At 48.0% G+C, this 20,142-nt stretch overlaps 1 protein-coding gene across 1 annotated transcript; it reads left to right on the top strand.

The window, feature by feature from the left end:
- The first annotated feature begins 14,333 nt into the window (after positions 1-14,333).
- Positions 14,334-19,931, top strand: LOC115658088 (aquaporin-12-like). The gene is made up of 3 exons (XM_030576603.1): positions 14,334-15,068; positions 17,307-17,423; positions 18,310-19,931. Exons 1-3 carry the CDS (start codon positions 14,462-14,464, stop codon positions 18,486-18,488), a joined length of 903 nt encoding a protein of 300 aa, XP_030432463.1. The 5' UTR covers positions 14,334-14,461; the 3' UTR covers positions 18,489-19,931.
- Positions 19,932-20,142: the final 211 nt, after the last annotated feature.

The raw sequence follows: 20,142 nt of genomic DNA, 5'->3' as shown, positions 1-20,142 counted from the left end.
GGGTTATATTTTATCTTTTCTCATCAGTGGCTCTCTGTCCATTGCTGGCAATGGACTTTGTGAAAACCAGACTCCTGATGCAGGAATATAAGTTGGCTTTTTCCCCACCGGTAGCAAAACCTAGTCTACCATATAAATATAATTTTGTTCTGATATTAGCAGGAAAACTTAAAATCAGTAAGTAATTTTAACTGATTAGTTCAGTCTTAACTGATAAAGAAAACCTCCTTCTGATCTCACAATAGCAAATCTGTTCAGATCAGTATCTGTAGCTCTTAAAGGGGGTGACTTCTAAACTTTTAATTCTTTTTTTAAAAAATAAACCTCATCCAGGAGTTACCAAAATGCATCCCAGTGCTTCTCATGTGGCCTGGAGTACTGTGAACTACAGTTAAAAAGCACACAAGAGCCCCCCATATATGATTCTACAATAAGGTTTCTTTTGCTCCTGTTGCCAGAAGGTAATCAGGACAAAGGAGAGAGGTCAAAGGAGAAAGATCAGAAATATAGGGAACATTAAATTTCTGCAGCAAAGTGAGGGAAAATAGTTAAGTAGAGTCACTAAGCTGGCAAAGTCAGGGAAGTTGCTGCTCTGTGCTTCCTTGTGTAACCACTGTGCAGTTTGCATGTCAGTAGGTTGACCATCAATCTTCTAACTGAACATGTGTTGCATATGTCTTCCAAGTGTCCATTTTTCCCATGAGGGACCAGGTTAGAACTGAGACTAGCTCATTTGTTCTGCCCTGCCTAGATGAATAATTAGTGCAGGTTCAGAGAGAATAGCCAGAGTTTGAGTGGATGCTGAAAGCAAAATATCACTTCAGAACATGCCAGAATTCCCAAATCTCTAGCAGTCATCTCAGATGACCGGCACAATCACAAATATGCATATGAATAAATGCTACGGTGGCACAACACAGTAATTAGAGTTGGGAGTAGAGATGGGCAGCATACTGTTTTGAAAGCAAGTGAACAGGGAATATTTGTCTCCTAGGATTTTTTTTAGCACAGAACTTGGAATAAACCTGACTTCCCACCAAGTAGACATGCTTGATCACACATGAGGTCACACATTCTCATCTGAATATTCACTATATAAGAACTGCTGAGTAGCTGCAAGAGATGTGCTTCAGAGCAGTGTAATTGAACTCTGCTGTCATAAAAGGGTGGGAAAATCAAGAATACTGTTAAAGGTCTTTATAGCTGAAATTGAAAAACTTCTCTGGTCTGCTTTCTCTCTCTCCTTCACTTTGCTGGATGGAAATGGATGTAGGTTCAAGCTTTATTTTTATTACTGTATCCAGATTTTAATGTTTTCTTTTGTTTAATTTAATCTCATTCTGTTATTTAATTTTCTGCAATATTAACTACTGTATTTGATTACTTTATTAACTTTGTTCTTTCAGGGCTAGAAATAAACTTTTTTAAATGTTTGTTTTTCTCCTTCCTGAGTTTATATCTTTTTAAGATCAGAGTAGTGTAAAAGTCGTGTAAAAATGGTTAGCTATCTTAAAGGGTTTAGGGGAATGTTCTCAGTGTTTGTGTAACTTTGAATTTAAGCAAGAAATGTAAATGTTTTATGCACACTTTCTTTTCAGTGTGATTGATTTTTATTTTGAGGTGTATCTCATCTTAGTTATCCTTTTGTCTTAAAAATCTTCCTAATCAACGATAACAGCAACACCAGATGGTAACCGCAGGCTTTTCTTGCTGAGCTCCATTTGCAAGTCAGTCCTGCCTCCAGTAACCATTCCTGACTGTTTGAAACCAGGCGATTGTCTTCTCTTCTCTTAATGGAGCAGACAACTAACAGGGTCTTTCTGGGAGGCTGTTGCTAAAGCAGCACCATTAGTAAAGAACTGACCAGACTGTCTACACTGCATCTTCTAAGACCAGAGTTCTATAAAGTAGTATTTTGTTAGTGATGGTATTTGGAATTGACAAACCAGTAGTCATTGATCAAGCTGCTGGCAACATAAAGTTCTTCGAGTGCTTGCTCATATCCATTCCAGTTAGGTGTGTGCGCACCGCGTGCACGTTCGTCGGAGACTTTTTACCCTAGCAACACTCGGTGGGTCGGCGGGTCGCCCCTTGGAGTGGCGCCGTTATGGCACCTGATATATACCCCGGCCGGCCCATCCGCACCTCAGTTCCTTCTTACCACCCATGTCGGTCGTTGGAACAGTGGAGCGCAGCTTAGCTGATCTCCACCTCCCTAGCGATTCGCTCGTTTGTATAGTATCGTGTATATAGTTCTTTTCTGTAGTTCTAGTTAGTATTAAGTTAATAGTTAAAGAGGATCAGGGGCTCGCCCCTTCTCCCCCGGTACCGGGGCCCATGCCCGTTTCACCGGGCTTCAAGCCTTGCACGGCCTGTCATCGGCTGATGCCCGCAGGAGACCCGCATGACTCCTGTTTAAAGTGCCTAGGCGAATCCCACCTTGCGAACAAGTGCCGAATCTGCAAGGCGTTCAAGCCCCGGACAAAGAGAAAGCAGGACATTCGCCTGAAACAACTTTTGATAGAGGCAGCTTTAACTCCTCCATCCTCGGCACTGACTCCGGCACCGGGAACAAGTGCCTCGGCACCGATAAAGGCTCCTTGTCACCACCCTTCACCGGCCCAACCCTCCGGCTGGCACCGCTCCCTCTCCCCGAGGAGCAAGAAGCACAAGGCTCCTGCGGCACCTACAGCTACACCGCAGTCGGAGCGTATCTCCAAGATGGACCGCCCAGTACCGTCAACTGCCGCGGCACCGCTTGTCTCCGCACCGCTGATTCCGGTTTCACAGGAACCGTTGAGTCCGGTGCCTACCAGCTCCCCAGCGCGTGCTGTGGTTGAGCTTGTAGTGCCCTCCATGCCAGAGACCTCCGCGGCACGGGACCTCATCGCTCTAACAGAGCCCGAACTGCCCCAACCCCCGGTACCACCGGTGCAGGTTATTCAGTCGATGAGCAAGCCCACCATGGTGCGACCACCTTCACTGGGCACCACTGAACACCGTCGGTCCCGATCTAGATCCCGCGATCACTCTCGGCCTCGACATTGTTCCCAATCCCGGCGCCGCTCGCAGTCCCAGTACCGTTCTCCACAGTACCGGTCGTACTCGCGGCACCGCTCGAGATCCCAGTCGGCGTCGTGGTACTCTCGACACCGGTCCAGATCCTGGCACCGACATACTTCTCGCAGCCGATCCTGGCACGATGATATAAGGCACCAGTCGACCTCCCGGCACCGCGCTGGTAGCAGGTCCTGGTCCCACTCCCTTTACCGCCACGGTTCCCGGTACCGTTCGCCGGTACCGCGCAGAGACAAGCTCTATAGGCGCAGAGACCTGGCCCAATCAACTTCAGCTCCTCCGTGGCCGTTGCGTCACCCGTCCGCTTCCTCTCATGCGGACAGCACCTCCTACGGGGGTTCAGATGCACAGGCCTACCCGGACCATGGACCACCTCAATGGTCTTTTTGGACACCTTGGGCCTATCACCAAGCCCAAGGTGAACCAATGGGCCCAGCACGCTCTGGCCACTCAGAGCATCGTGCACCAGAGGCCTCAGTCAGCAGGCCTCCCCCCACTGGTATGGAGGAAGACTCTACACATGCACCTGAGCAGCATGATGTTCCGGAGACAGAGGTCCACCAGGATGAGGCGTCAATCCAGGACCCACTCATCGTAGGGTTATCATCCTCCTCTTCCTCGGATGAGGCGGTAGTGGGCACATCATCATCGGGGCCCCCGCCAATTGATCTCCGAGCACACCAGGATCTTCTGCGACGTGTTGCCCAGAATATCAGTCTTCGCGTAGAGGAAGTTCCTGAGGTGGAGGACTCGATGGTTAGTATATTATCGGCGGAAGCACCAACCAGGGTGGTCCTCCCCTTCATCAGATCGATCCAAGCCAGAGCGGACGCCATCTGGCAGTCCCCGGCTTCCATCCCACCCACAGCCAGAGGAGTAGAACGAAAATACATGGTGCCTTCTAAGGGGTATGAGTACCTCTACGTGCACCCTGCCCCCTGCTCGTTGGTGGTATAATCAGTCAACGAACAGGAGCGCCACTGCCAACAAGCCCCTGTACCAAAATCTAGGGAGGCCAGGCGCATGGATTTGTTGGGCCGGAAAATATACTCTGCTGGAGGCCTTCAGCTCCATGTGGCGAGCCAACAGGCCCTCTTAAGCCACTACAGCTACAACACCTGGGAGGCTGTCAGCAAGTTTACCGAGTTGGTTCCCCAGGACTCCCGTCAGGAGTTTACAGCTCTCCTAGAGGAAGGAAAGAGGGTCGCAAGAACCTCACTACAAGCCTCGTTAGATGCCGCCGACTCTGCAGCCAGAATGGTCACCTCTGGCATAGCTATGCGCCGCATATCTTGGTTGCAAGTGTCCGGCCTGCCACCTGAGCTACAATACACCATACAAGACTTACCATTTGATGGACAAGGTTTATTCTCGCAAAAGACAGATCCCAGACTACAGATTCTGAAGGACAACTGGGTTATTATGCGTTCGCTGGGAATGCATACACCCCAGACGCAGAGACGATCCTTCCGCTCCCAACCTCAGCGCCCTTACCCCCCAACTCCTCGGCCAAGACAGGATCTTACCCGAAGACGAGGTCGTAATACCCACAGACGTCAGTCTGGACCTCAAGGGGGCAACAAGTCCGGTCCCGCAAAACCACCACCGGGACCCAAAGCAAACTTTTGAGGGTGCGCCCAAGAGCAGTGTACCAATTCCCTCCCTGGATCCTCTTCACTTTTACAACCGCCTTTCTCCGTTCCTTCCGGCGTGGTCCCAGTTGACCTTGGATCGTTGGGTCCTACGTACAGTGGAACTTGGATACCGTCTTCAGTTTATTTCTCCCTCTCCCTCCCACCCCCCCTCCTTGTCCCTCTCACGAGCAACTCCTCATTCAGGAGGTTCGCAAGCTCCTCTCAATCGGAGCTATAGAGGAGGTACCGGAGGAGTTAAGGGGCAAGGGGTTTTATTCCCGATATTTTCTAATCCCCAAGGCAAAAGGGGGCCTCCGGCCCATCCTGGACCTGCAAGGACTGAACAAATTCATCAGAAAGTTCAAGTTCCGCATGGTATCCCTAGGAACCATCATTCCTTCCCTGGATCCTGAAGATTGGTACGCCGTTCTCGACATGAAGGACGCATATTTCCACATTGCAATTTATCCCCCGCACAGGAGGTATCTGCGCTTTGTGGTAAATCAGGTCACTGCCAGTTTACTGTCCTCCCCTTTGGTCTTTCCTCGGCCCCTCGGGTCTTCACGAAGTGTATGGCGGTCGTCGCTGCTTCCCTGCGCTGTCGTCGAATACACATCTTCCCTTACCTCGACGACTGGTTTATCCAACGGGCTTCAGAGGCACAAGTCATCAGCCACGTCGCCATCATCAGGGAGCTGTTTATGCGTCTAGGCTTGATCATCAATTTGGACAAGTCCACCCTGGTGCCTACGCAGAGGATAGAATTTATTGGGGCAATGCTGGACTCCAACCTTGCAACGGCCAGTTTGCCCCTACACCGGTTTCAGGCCATAGTCTCCCTTATCGAAAGTCTTCAGAGCTTTCCAACCACTTCTGCTCATACTTGCCTTGCTCTCCTGGGGCACATGGCTGCATGCACTTTCGTCACAAGGCATGCCAGGCTGCGAATGCGCCCTCTGCAAACCTGGCTCGCTTCGGTCTATCAGCCAGGCAGGGACGCCATAGACACTATTCTGACAGTTTCGCCGGATGTTCTAGGCTCCCTCGACTGGTGGAAGATGTCATCCCGAGTGTGTGCGGGCCTGCCGTTTCATCCTCCCCAGCCCTCCGCGTCCCTAACAACGGACGCGTCCTTGCTGGGCTGGGGTGCCCAGCTAGGGCTCCTGCATACCCAAGGCCTTTGGTCACCCCGGGAGCTGACGCTCCACATCAATGTACGAGAGCTGAGAGTGGTCTGGCTGGCATGCCAAGCGTTTCAGCGCAATCTACACGGCTGTTGTGTTGCAGTGTTCACGGACAACACAATGGCCATGTATTACATCAACAAGCAGGGTGGGACACGGTCCTCCCCTTTGTGTCAGAAAGCGATACGGCTGTGGGACTTCTGCATAGCCCACTCCATACATCTAGTGGCCTCCTTTCTCCCGGAGGTACGGAACACGCTCGCAGATCATCTGAGCAGATCCTTCCTATCACACGAATGGTCTATCCGTCCGGACGTTCTCCATTCGATTTTCTGGAGGTGGGGTTTTCCCCACATAGACCTGTTTGCATCCAGAATGAACAGGAAATGCCAGGTGTTCTGCTCCCTACAGGGTCGCTCCCCGGGCTCCCTGTCGGACGCGTTCCTGATTCTGTGGACAGGCCACCTCTGTTATGCCTTCCCACCGTTCCCTCTCGTCCACCGAGTCCTGCTCAAGCTCCGCAGACAGAGCCCGCCTTATCCTGATCACTCCGGCTTGGCCGAGGCAGCACTGGTACACCATGCTGCTCGACCTGTCCCTGGCAGACCCAATTCCCCTGCCGCTCTGGCCGGACCTGATCACACAAGACTTCGGCAGGATGCACCATCGAGACCTGCAGTCCCTTCATCTGACTGCATGGCTCCTGTCTGGTTAAACCAGTCAGAGTTGCGCTGTTCCACCGCAGTACAGCAGGTGTTGCTGGGAAGCAGGAAGCCCTCCACGCGCTCGACATACCTCGCAAAATGGAAGCGCTTCTGCCACTGGTGTGACCAGCACGGCCATTCTCCACATTCTGTGTTAGTCCCCACTATCCTGGACTATGTGTGGTCTCTCAAAGAGCAGGGGTTGGCGATCTCCTGTCTGCAAGTACATCTTGCGGCTATATCCACCTTCCATCTGGGGGAAGCTGGCAGTTCCGTTTTTTCCCACCCTATAGTTTCCAGATTCCTCAAAGGATTGGAGCGGCTATACCCACAGGTCAAACGCCCTACCCCTACCTGGGACCTGAACCTCATCTTAACCAGGCTCATGGGGCCCCCTTTTGAGCCTTTGGCCACATGCTCGCTGCTGTACCTGTCCTGGAAAACAGCCTTTCTAGTCGCTGTCACCTCGGCTAGACGAGTGTCAGAGCTTCGTGCATTGATTGCGGATCCTCCATATACTGTGTTCCATAAGGACAAGGTACAGCTGCGACCGCACCCGGCATTCCTCCCTAAGGTCGTCTCCGCCAACCAGGACATCTTTCTGCCAGTCTTTTGTCCAAAGCCGCATTCATCACAACGAGAGCAACAGCTCCATACTTTGGATGTCCGGAGGGCCCTCGCCTTCTGCATCGAGAGGACTAAGCCCTCCCGGCGCTCACCTCAGCTATTTGTGGCGGTGGCGGAACGTATGAAGGGCATGGCAATCTCCTCCCAGCGTATTGCATCTTGGGTTACATCGTGTATTCGGGCTTGCTATGACTTGGCTCATGCTCAAGCGGGCCATCTCACCGCCCACTCTACTTGGGCTCAGGCTTCATCTTCCACGTTCTTGGCCCATGTTCCCATACAGGACATCTGCCGCGTGGCCACCTGGTCTTCCATCCATACCTTTGCATCACACTACACATTGGTCCAACAGTCTAGAGACGATGCCGCCTTCGGCTCAGCGGTCTTACATTCCGCAACGTCTCGCTCCAACCCCACCGCCTAGGTAAGGCTTGGGAATCACCTAACTGGAATGGATATGTGCAAGCACTCGAAGAAGAAAAGACGGTTACTCACCTTTGTAACAGTTGTTCTTCGAGATGTGTTGCTCATATCCATTCCACACCCGCCCTCCTTCCCTACTGTCGGAGTAGCCGGCAAGAAGGAATTGAGGTGCGGATGGGCCGGCAGGGGTATGTATCAGGCGCCATAGCGGCGCCACTCCAGGAGGCGACCTGCCGACCCACTGAGTGTTGCTAGGGTAAAAAGTCTCCGATGAACGTGCACGCAGCATGCACACACCTAACTGGAATGGATATGAGCAACACATCTCAAAGAACAACAGTTACAAAGGTGAGTAACCGTCTTTTCCTGTGAAAGTATTCCTAACGAGTGCAATATTATTTTATTAATAATTTCCTCAAAAGTGCCACATTTAAGTGTTACACAGAATAGATTGCAAGAAGTATGGAGTGCAAGTGCTACCTTTTTGTCTAAACAGACTATGATCTCCTTATATCAGCTTTTTGCTAGCGGTGAGAAGTCTTCAGGAGTGGATGACTTACCTACGCTTTGGTATTGGATCAGAAGTGCCTGTTGATAGACTGTCAGGATTTTCTTTTTAGTCACTGTTTATCAGTACTGAAGTCTGTCACTAAGAAAAGGACAAACGAAGTGAACCTTTCTAGGGGCCAAGGTTGGTTTGGTTGAAATCTGGATGAAGTTTCCATTGTTAAACGTTTTTCTGCTGTGAATGTCAAGGATACATCATGCATATATCCATTACTGTCGTCTTGCTACATACTTCAGGAAATAGCTTCTCCCCCTTCTCAAATGTCCAGTCAGCAAGAGAAGTGTGGAAACAAGTGGTCTTCCAGAAGTGTTTACAACCTCAAAACATTGGGGCATTGGATTGTGCAGTATTCCTCCTATTTATATTTTCCTTATCATGGTAGCTATGGTTTTATGTATGCAAGATCCCTTGTGCATTTGAATTCATGTTCTTAATGTTGCATTAGATCTTGAATTTAATTTTAAGTTTTTTAAAAATTGGGAAGAGAAACTGCTTAATATTTATATAATCCATGTGGACGTTAGAGTTCATGTCTCATTAAAGAGAGCTAGACCTTGTCTGCATAGAAACTTGCACTCTTGTTTCCGTTTAAGTCCTTTTTCAATCTATTTCTTTTTTAACTGGGGTAATCCAAAATAAGCTTGGTCTAAACCTGAAACAATCACATCCACAGAACTTTTTGCACCTGTTTAACTAATTTAAAATTGCATATTAAGTTAAATTGGTGCAACTCTGCGTGCAGAGAAGCCCTAAGATTCAGGGGAAATTGAGTTCCTACTTTCATTGTGGCATTTTAGCTGGAAGAAGTTTCCTACAGGGCTGATCTGGAGCAGCTTTCATTTTTGCCTAAATGTTGGCTCAGATGATAGAGAGGAAGGGCTTGTGGATTCTTTTTATATTTTTTTTCAGTTTATTCAAAGAATCTTTTATTTTGCTTTTCATGGAAGCATCAGTGCCGTTTTCCATTTAATGCCCCCACTCCAGATCAGCCTAAAATTGGCCATATGCCTAAAATAAGTATTTAAAAATAATTGCTGCAAATTTTGACAGCCCTAAATATAAATTCAGTGTAGGAGAGAAGCTAGGATTGCTAATTTAGCTCTGTCTTTGGAAACCAGGAAAGAGGGGAAGGGCAAGTGAAAATACAGAGCTTTGGTTCATTGGAAAAGGCTAAAAAAAAACATGACTCATCTGTAACTGCATATTTAGGCCTTTTTTGTCCCAGAGTATCCAGTATTGTGAAAGTGAGAATCTGACTGATAAAGGTTTCCCCTGGGTACGGGTTTCCAGTGTAACGCACAGGTGACTTTGGGTATGGCTACATTTGGAATTTCAAAGCGCTGCAGCGCTGCGGGAGCGCTGCCGCGGCAGCACTTTGAAGTGTGAGTGTAGTCAGAGTGGCAGCGCTGGGAGAGAGCTCTCCCAGCGCTGCATGTAAACCACATCCCTTATGGATTTAGCATGCAGCGCTGGGAGCCGCGCTCCCAGCGCTGCTGCCCTGATTACACTGACGCTTTACAGCACTGTATCTTGCAGCGCTCGGGGGTGTTTTTTCACACCCCAGTTGCAGCGCTGTAAAGTGTGAGTGTAGCCAAGGCCTTTGACTCATTGCTCTCATTCAGATCAATGCCAAAGCTACTGTTGATTTTCAGTGAAAATGGGAACAGGGCCATATTTATCAGGCCTTGAGCAATAATATTTCCAACAAATGGCGCTATCCTGGACTGCTTCTCAGATGTCTTTGCCTTTGTATTTCAATGAACTCCAGGTGTGCTGTATACCTTGTTCTGTAGTGTTTCCTGTGCAGTAACATGAGAGAGGAAACTAATTGATACCATAGTTGTCATTACATAATTTGGTAATTATATAAGTGTTTCTTAGTAATTTCCAAGTCCTTTCTTGAGCCTGAGTTAAGTGCCATATAGTTGCAGGATATGCCATACATGTTGTTACAGGTTAGGTACAGGAAATAGCTCTGAAGGCCTCAATGTGATTTCCTCAGCCTGGCTTTTCAAGCATGCTCCAAGGTAGTTTTACTTTTAAAATGCATGAAATGGACAAGAATGAGAAGGGTTTGTTTTAAAAGGAACAGATGTTTGGACTTTTACCCTTTCAGTCATGGAAAAGTTTTGGCATAAACCATCCCTCATTCTGCTGAAAAATATATTCTTGCTGTAAGCTAGGAAGAAATTAGGGAGTTTGGCAGCTTGCTCATGTGGCTGCTTTTTGTAACAGTGGTTAAAAATGTTTATTTTTAAGGATCATATATTAACATCAGTCTGTTGACCTGCACTAATGCTCCCTACAGTCATATCTACACTGGAAAATTGAACCATCACAATAGAACTGTTTGTTTTGGAAGTGTTACGGCTTTCTGTGCTCTTATGCTTATGATGTTGAGCTGAGCCACTGTAGCATGAGCCAAAAGATACCAGAATCCATGTACTTAAGGAGAGAACTAGCATGACCTACAACATCCTCTGGTCCACTCTTGTAACTGCAGAATCAAGAACTCAGATCAGCTCAGCTCCACAATGCGTATGTCCTCTATAATGGTGTAGGCTGAGCCAGCATTCATGCTTGCTGAATAGTATTTGATACACACATACTCCAGGAGGTGGGACATGGGGTGTTTATATGTCAGCAGGATCAAGGAGTTCTTAGAATGGTAAATTTTCTAGCCTAGACAAAGCTTGTGTGTCTGGAATATTAAACCCACCCTGTTGTCTTGGAACCAAGATTCAGACAGATTGTCCTTCAGGACATACGTGACATTCAGATGTGAAAAAAATCTTGTGGGCACGCTGGCTCGCCATTCTTCCTGCTCCCAAGGAAGCGGTCATTCTCTAGCAACGCATTCGAGTTACTTGGTGATGGCAGAGTTGGGGGGTCACTAGCTGCTAACTCCTTATAAGGAGTGTGGTTTTGTCCCGAATGGTGGTTGCGGGCAACCTTTGTTTAGGGAAAGTGAAATATTTTGATCTCAGGAATTCTATCTGCTCTGGATTGGCCTAACCAGTAGTGTGCTACCACCAGAATCCCCTTCTCTGAGCCAATAAGTTACTAATCTGTACAAACAGTCTTTCAACCTTCTCTCTTCAGACACTGTGACCTACTCTTTATGGTGGTAAGCCCAGTTCTCCTCCAATTCTTACTCATGGGGAGCTCCTGTTGACTCCCAAAGGAGGTTTTCCCTGAATAAGAACTACAGGATTTGATGTGTGGTGTGTTGTTCCAACTGGAGCTGCCCCTCTATACTTCCCGGTGCTTTTGCACCTCCTCACAGGGCCTCTTGACAGGTCAGCTGGGTTTAGATGGAGATCAGCCTGACTGCAGCATTATGAGCTTGAAAAGCTTATGCAGAGAACCCAGTAGAAAAGGCTTTTCTTTGTGGGGAGGCCTTCCTTAGAACTCCCCAGGCTGGCTTTCTGCCCTTTCAGGGGCCCAGCCCATGATAGGGAGATCACACTGTCCCATACTTTGAAAATAAAAATTTTCTAAAACAAGAGCACCGTGCTGCTGCCATGATGGAGTGCCTGGGTATTAACAGACATGAGGGGGAATGGCTGGAACAACATATGCTTATTTCAGCAGCAATCAAAGGTGAAACTAGAGGGACAAGTGTTCTTCCCCCAAACACTGGGGAAGAAACTCAGGATGGTTGTGTTTATCTTCACAATTAACTGCTGTACCTTCACTGAAAAGAACCCTTGTTTCCTTTACACCACAATAACAATTAAGTGGGAGGAGGGGTCAAGGAGTTCTGTGATTTGGTTTAATGTGTACATACTCTGTCTTCATGTCCTGGTGTGTTCTGCAAGTTGACACAGTAATAAAGAAGCGATTTTGAACTGTAAAGTGCCTAAAGCTCAGCTCAAGATTAATTCAATACCTGTCTTCTGGGGATTTTTTTATATAAATTGTACTGAAGGGAAAATAAAACTGAATTAATACAGCTTTGTTGGGAGCTTTGTTTGTAGATATTAACATGTTGATTACACAATGTGAGACTTACCCTTGCAAAGAAGGTGATAGTGTCTAGTTAAGGGGATTCTCTTTTCTCTGTCTGTTCAGTGCCCAGCATAATGGACCATGATCCCAGCTGGGTCATGTAGGTGCCATTTCTCTCTGTGGCACTTGTATGGCCCCAGGAGCATAGTCTCTTAGCACACAGTCTATTTATCCTCTCAACATTCTGAGGTTGGGAAGTACTTTTATCCCCACTGTACAGATGAAGTACTGAGAAACACTGAAGTGACTTGCCCCAAGTTATGCAAAATTCTGTAGGAGAGCAGGGAATTCAACCTGGGGCTTCGGAGTCCCAAACTTAATACCCAGCACACTGGGCCATTCTGCCTCCCTGTTAGCCATCATGTAAATACTTAGTACTAATAGCAAACTTGATTTTCATAGGCCTGTGCTTCAGTTTGTTCATTTGATTGTCTACATCATAAGTGTTCAAATCACGCATCTCCTTTCGTTCAACCCTGCCAGTTTAGTTCTTAATATGTCTCTCTGTGGACCACTAGGAACAACCCTACTTACAGAGACGACCCACTGTTATAGACCTCTGGAACTGTGTATGCAACAAGCAAGGTGCATCACGTCACTGATACTTGCTACTGCTTTCCTCAGGTATTCCAGGATTTAAAACAGTTCTGGATTAAAAACCAGTTTGGGTGGAGTTTGGTTTCAGGGGGGTTCAGGACATGGTGGTGGGGTGTATGTCTAAGCATGTCCATTCCACTGCTCCTCTAGAGACAGGTTCAAATAAATCTATCACACTGGGGAGAATGAGCTTGGAACTTGTCTTTGAGTTTGTCTCCCACCCATAGATCACTGGGGGCAAAATGCTACAGCCGCTGTTGCACTTCAATGTAGACACTACCTATGCCATCAGTGTAGGTAATCCACCTTCCCGAGGTGGATTCGATGGAAGAATTATTCCTTCCAAGTGCTGTCTGCATCAGGGGTTAGATCAGTGTTGTTATATCTCTCAGATACGGATTTTTCACACCCCTGAGGGAGGTAGCTATACCAATATAAAAGTCCACTGTAGACCAGGCCTAAATCACCTTTGCTCTGGTTTTCCTTTTCCTTGTTGGTGTCTCAGTTCCTTCCATCCTCTTTCTATTGTATCCACCATGCAATAACGACACTATGCTGCTTCCTAGGGGCATGCTTTGTCTTCCTGGGGCAAGAGGGCAATGAAAGATAAACCTGGACTCTGTAGTGTGTCCCGCCATCTGATCAACATGGAACATTGATTCTCCAAGGAGAGCCCCTCACTTCTCAAGCCTGGAGGATACAGTTGTATTTTAGACCCTGAGGAGGGAGGAGACCTAAAAGGATGAGACTCTTCAGGATCCCATGTAGTTAGCCTTCCCTGGCCTGGATATGCAAAGAGACTTCTATCTGTTCTCCTTCCCTACAAAAGCTCTGTGCTGCCTTTCCATTTCATCACCACCTTGTTGACTTCGCAGGGCTTTCACTGCGAGCTCCCTGCTCCTAACTACCTAAAAACCATTAAGGTGCTGTACAATAACCAATCTTGAACACTGAAATAGAGAGAAACCACGCAAATATTCTACTGACCTGAAGCAAAGACGATATAAGTGCTGCTTTCTGCTCCAGTTAGCAGATCTATGCCATCAATGACCCGCTGGGCCAGAACAAACCAGTCAAAGGCTCATAACGCAGCCTCACAAATAATAAACCTGAGGCAGGAGCTGGGCTTTCCCAGATTTGCTGCCATGGGGTGAGAGTTGCTGCACCCACTTGCTAGATCCAGTTGTAAAACGAACCAGCAGCGTAACTTTGGAGACAAGTTCTGAACAAACCCTAGGCTGCAGGTTGTTGGTGCTCTAATTGCAGCAAGTGCTGATGGTTAAAGCAGAAGGCGAGGAGAGGATATATGAGTCACATGGGGTCTGTGGTTGTCTCCCTTCTGATTAGAGGTGAAGGCATAGGGTCCAGCAGGCTGCTGGGGATAGCAGAGAGCAGCATACATTACACTGGCCGCAGCTGATACTGTAGGTAAGAGAATCTCACTGTCAGCTCCTTAATGGCTTTGCATAGCTGCACATGTGGATTTTCCCAAAGACTCCCTTGACCCTGCTGACTGAGGGCCTGTCAGGCTGTGCCACGTTGGCTTAAAAGTGCCTTTATAAAGAGGAGGAAGAAAAGGTCGATTTGTTCTTCAGATGGTGACACTCGTGCTTTGCTGTCTCTGTTGGGCTTGTTATGGCGGGCTTGAATGTTTCCATTGCCTTCTTTCTCTCAGTTGTGGCTATTTGTGAGGTGATCAGGCAGGTTTCCAAGAGACTTCTGCCTCTTGGAGTGTACCTTGGTCTTGTCAGAGAACTGGTCAGCTCATTACAGTTGTGTGCTTGCTGCCTTGAGCTGAGGATGCTGATGGAGATTGGTCCCTGGGGTGGTGGCTTTGGCCCAGATGTGATTCTGACCCTCCTCTTCATTACCTACTTGATTCATGGTGTGTCTTTTGATGGAGCTTCTGCTAACCCCACAATCTCTCTCCAAGAATTCCTGGTCATGGATTCCTCCTTTGTGGCTACTGCTGTCAAACTTCTGGTCCAGTTTGTGGGAATGGAGGCAGCTGGGATTCTCACCACACACTACTGGTCCTGGGAGCTGACTGACTTCCACCTCATCCAGAATCTAATGGCCCTGGATTGCAGTTCTTCTATCCATACCTCTTTGTACCATGGCATCTTTGTGGAAGGCGTCTGTTCTTTCTTTTTCCATTTGGTGGCTCTCAAGTTTCAGCACAGCCACCCTCTGTACAGAGCGTCTGTCCTGGCAGTGATTGTGACCACCCTGGCTTACATAGGTGAGAAGCTTCTACATTTCTTTTTCCCCATAATATCTGGGTGTAAATACAAGAAAGGAGCGTAGATGAAACTTGGAGCTAATGAATCGGCTTTTCAGCTCCAGAGATCTACAGCTGGTGGTTAGCTCACAGCCAATGCTAGTTTGGGTTCAACTCTACTCATGTTGCTAAAACCAGCATTTGAGCAGGTACAGGTGGTAGTCTCTACTCGAGAGGGGGCTCCTCATGAGCCTGATACATCCACTGCATATTAGGAGCCCTCTGCATCTTAGGGGAACAGAGTGCAGCATTGAATAAAAGACAAATGTTCCTACCTGTGGCTCTTGTATGGCCCCCCTTACAGTAGTATACGAGTGCATCAGCCAGCCCTTCTGCATGGCGGGTGAGTGCTATTATACCCATTGTACAGATGGGAGCGAAAAGACTGAGTGACTTGCCTGAGTCAAACAGGGAGTCTGTGATTAAGCAGAGACTTGAACCTGCATCCTAGGCTAGGGCCCAAAGCACAATACCATTTTGCACACTGAACTTTGCTGCCTTCTACGGAGCCCGGAGACCGCCAGCCCAGGACAGACGGGTGTGTTTGTCATGGAGGAAAGGGGCTTAGCTGGAGGGAGCCAAGTTAGGGTACAGTTCACTGGAGTTTCTTGCTGGTCAAAAGGAGACAGCTGGAGGACTGGCCCACATGGGACTGTTAAGTCCCCAACCAGCACCAAGCTTTCAAATCAGTGCTGTACATTGGGGGTTGCTGACCTATTGCTCAGGGAACGGGAGACTAGCTCAGAATCAATGGCAGTTCACAGACCCAGCCGCTAATATGGAGATAATGTTGTAATTATAGATCCATAAACCAAAGGGGAAGAGTTACCAACACACATGCCTCAAAGCAAGGAAAAGTCAAAGGGATGCTTATACTCCAAAAATATGCATTGAGAAGCAGAGCAATGCACAGTTAAGGTCGCCTCTCTTCTCCACCCTCCACCTCCCCTCCTAAAACAATCTTAACCCCACCTTCATGTGGCAACCCACTCTCCTCCCAAGATCTTGGTAATTAGACACCTAGACGCAGCGCTTAATGGATAATGAAAGAGGCGCCGGTGCTCAAGCAATTTTTTATTTTCATAACAGATGGGCCAAGCCCAGTGGTGCTGCCAGGGCTCTGAACTGCTAGGCCCAGAGGTGCTGGGGCCCAGCCCTGTCAAGTTCCAGCACAAATTAAGCACTGTCTATACACCATACATCTCCAGGATTGGTAGTTCATGGACTTGCAGATGTTAAGGCCAGAAAGGCCCATTATTACCATCTAGCCATACCCCCTGTGTAATACAAACTGAAGAATTTCACTCAGGGATTCCTGTGCCTAATCCAGGTAGAAAAATTTCCAGGTCTTGAATTTAAACATTCAAAGTCATGGATTATCCACTGCCTCTCTAGGCAAGTCTGTTACAGTCATTTACCTACAGTGGGTTTTTTTAAAAACCCTGTACTTCTAGTCTCAATTTGTCTAGTTTCAACTTCCCAGCATTGGCCCTTGTTACACCTTTTTCTAATTGACTGAAAAGCTGGCTTCTGTCAGAAATCTCTTTCCCAAATAGGTTCTTGTAGACTGTGATCAAGTCACCTCTTAACAATTTCACTCACTCAGCCCTGCTATGCTGCACATGCTCAACATGTGAACCTGCACATCACTCACCTGCTCATGTGTGGCAGTGGGGTCTCCCCCAGATGCTATCTTTTGTTCTAACTCCTTGACAAGAGAGTAGCACTAGCATGCCAGGGACACAGTTCAGCAGTTATTTCATTTTCCATTGCTAGGTGGTGGTGTTTTACAGCCAGTTTAACGCTTTACTTCTCACTCATCACCTTTCCTTGCAGATGTCTTATGCACTGTTTACCCTTGCAGTTAGGAAATGTGTACTCTGCAGCATTAGCCACAGTGGACGTGAGGGTCAGGCTGTCTGGTGCTAGTAGGGTTCGTGGTTGAACTGTGTCAGTATCAGAGGTTAGACATCATGCAGCTAGGAGGCTGGGGGAGGAATGGGTATCTATTAGACATGGAGGCATTGGACTGAGTTAAGGATGTTCAGGGTGACTTGACTCTGCTTTTTCAGAAAGTTCAAACACAAAGTTCTGGCAATAGAACTTCTCTAGTCCTGCCTGTTGCCCAACACCCATTTGTTCAAATCCATGCCAAACAAGTGGGACCCAACACTATTTATTTGCTTTCTTCTTTCACAGCTGGGCCTTTCACAGGGGCCTTTTTCAACCCCACTCTGGCCTCCATCGTTACTTTTGACTGTTCTGGGAACATCCTGCAAGAGTACGTCCAGGTTTACTGGCTGGGACCTCTCACAGGTGAGCTGTGTTCAGGGTACCAGGAGGTGCAGAAGCTATTGCTGACTGGTCATGCTGAGCCACAACCTAGAGAGTGGAGCAGAGGATGTGGCTGGGGTGAAGCCTCCCTAGCATGTCTGCCATGTTAGTGAACCTGTGTGAAAGGGACAAGTATTGAGCATAGAAATTGGAAACTCTTGCTGGTATATGACAACTCCTTGTGCTCTTATTTATTATGGAGGGAGGCTAGTCTTGCTGTTAGAGCCAGATGCTCCGTGCCTTTCTCAATACTCCTCCTCCCCACCATCAGCCAGACTAGAACTCTGTCACGCCCAAACTGAGCCACATTAAATGTCACTTGCCAAACACTGGCCTCAGGGGGAAGGAGGATGACAGGACACTTTGCAAAGCATGAGGCAGATGGGACTGAGAGGGGTGGGAGAGATAACGGGGTTAATGACACAGCGATGATCACACCTCATGGAGCTATGTTGTTGCAGGCTGTCTGCAGACTCAGGAAGACCATGCCTTGGCAGTTTCACTCAGTCTGTAATTTGAAGGTTATCCTCACAGCCATAAGCCCCAGATATGTAATTTCTGAAATGAAGCTTATATTCTGCAGCACTGGACAGCTGCTTCCAAAGAAAACTGATTCAGTTCTGCCTTTCTTTTGTGATCTGGTCCAATCCCAGCGCCGCTTTTGCAGGTGGAACTCTTCTCTGTTAAATCTGCTTGTTGTTCTGAGCTTGACAGTGCCATGTGCTAGTAGCAGGGACTCCCGGCTTTTGACCCAGTTGGAGCGGGCACCATCTGACCGCAGGACGGGAGAGATTGGGTGGTGCATGTCAAAGGATGGGTGGGGGAAATGGTAAATGACATGACCTAATCCCTCTCTTTCTGCTTCCAGGGATGCTTGCAGCCCTGCTCTTGTACCAGGGAAACATCCCAAGGCTCTTCCAGAAAAACCTGCTTTACAGTCCTAAGAGTAAATACCGGACCCCCAAGGGGAAGGCTGTGCCTGGACTCAGACAGGAGGCAATGGGGAAGGGCAGCTGCAGCTGCGAACTAAGCCCTGGAGCTGAGTGAAGGGCATGAGAGGGTCCCTCAGCCAGTGCCCATCTCTCCTTCCCATCAGGCCCCTCCCATGGCCAGACTGACAGGAGCCGGGCCTGAAGACACCTGGCCAGCTCTGTAATGTGTGGGCAAGTGTTCACTGGGGGCACCATGGGCTTTTCATATCACTGTGTAAGTGTACCAGCTGCTTTGGCCACATGCGAACAATCCCTCCATTCTGGCCCATGGACACCTGGCTGTGAAAGCCCCCAAGAATGTCTCCAGCTAGTGCACACCTGACCAGCAGCAGAGTGGTGCGATCACAAGCTCCAATACTGCACCAAAGCACGACCTAAAGGGCACATGCCTTCCACCCAGCACACATCCCTCCTTCCTGATCTTCCCCAGCCCATCTCCCTTGGGGGCAGGACAGGAAATCAGCACCACCATTCTGCTCCCTCAGTACAGCCAGGCATCCACCCACCTTGCTCCCCACGGAAAGGGGTGGTGCTGTTGCAGGGTCCCAGGGCTGTGCTCACATGTGACTGTCCACTCTCTGGCTTGGCTCACTGCCATTGAATACAAATGTTACCTCCAGATAGTGGAGCAAGTCCCCCTAGACATCTGTCTCTAGTGGTACATTAAGTTCTTCTCCTGGAACATCCATACGCTGTCATTTTAAAAATAGAAAAGCAAAGCAGTGACTGCTCATTGAAACAGCCCATTCCAAAGTGTCCTGCAGCTCTTCACTGCTGGCCCCTCTGGCCAAGAGGGGCTTGAGTGTCGGAAAGTTTGAGACCCTAAGTTTTTCCTGCTTCACTCCAGCCTCAACAGTGAATCCAGCCCCCAGACTCAGCCCAGCCATGCAGAGGCTGTCCGTTTCCTCTTTGCCAACAGCAATACAAGCTGAGTTGGGAAAGCTGGCTATAATTGCTGCCCCTAGCTAACAGGTTGTATACTAGGGAGGAAATTTGCCCCAGAAGAGACTATTCTGGCATGATCTGAGCAGTGCTCAAAAGGCTCCGTCCTGCCAGATGCTGAGCACTCTGGCTTTGATACAGCCAAGCACTTAAGTAGAGTGAAGTGAAAATCAGAATTTGTTGTATGAGAAATTCTGTTATTTTCATCCCCAATTGGGACAAAAAGTCAATATCAAAATTCATCATGGAATGAAAAGTTCCCCAAAATTTCAATCTGAAAATGTTGAAACATTTTATTTTGACATTGATTGAAACAAAATGTTTGTGACTATCTTGAGTCAAAATGCTTCATTTGCATCAGTTCAGTATTAAACTACATTTGCCAGTGGTACTGTGGTGCCTCATGGGAGTTGTAGTCCAGGTGCCTCTTGCTGCCATTCACCAAGGCCAGGCTCCTGGGCCTGACTATATTTCCCATGATGCTCTACAGTCATGTAATGTCCATGTAGCCCAGTGTGTGATGTTTCACTCCATATTCTTTATGAAAATATGCTGATATGAATATGACGTAACTGAGATGTACTTTATGTAAGATGGGTCTTGTAAGGTATCATTGGAAAGGTTATGATTTACTGAATGTGATTATCCAGTTTCAAAGCCTGCGTCATTTCTGTATCTGAAGTTAGGAGTATTAACTATGTATCTGTATTTCCAATGCATTGCTTTGGGTATTACCCCCAACCAGTGCTTCAGGTACAACAATGGAA

Source organism: Gopherus evgoodei, chromosome 9 (assembly GCF_007399415.2).
Source record: "Gopherus evgoodei ecotype Sinaloan lineage chromosome 9, rGopEvg1_v1.p, whole genome shotgun sequence".
Classification (NCBI taxonomy): domain Eukaryota; kingdom Metazoa; phylum Chordata; order Testudines; family Testudinidae; genus Gopherus; species Gopherus evgoodei.
Note: the sequence above shows the minus strand (reverse complement) of the source record. Positions and strands in the feature narration are given on the sequence as shown.

Excerpts from the sequence above, each read along its gene's own strand:
- LOC115658088 (XM_030576603.1), top strand. The coding sequence starts at position 14,462 with ATGGCGGGCTTGAATGTTTCCATTGCCTTCTTTCTCTCAGTTGTGGCT. Across the intron at positions 15,069-17,306 it reads GACCACCCTGGCTTACATAG|CTGGGCCTTTCACAGGGGCC; the intron begins GTGAGAAGCTTC and ends CTTCTTTCACAG. Across the intron at positions 17,424-18,309 it reads CTGGCTGGGACCTCTCACAG|GGATGCTTGCAGCCCTGCTC; the intron begins GTGAGCTGTGTT and ends TTCTGCTTCCAG.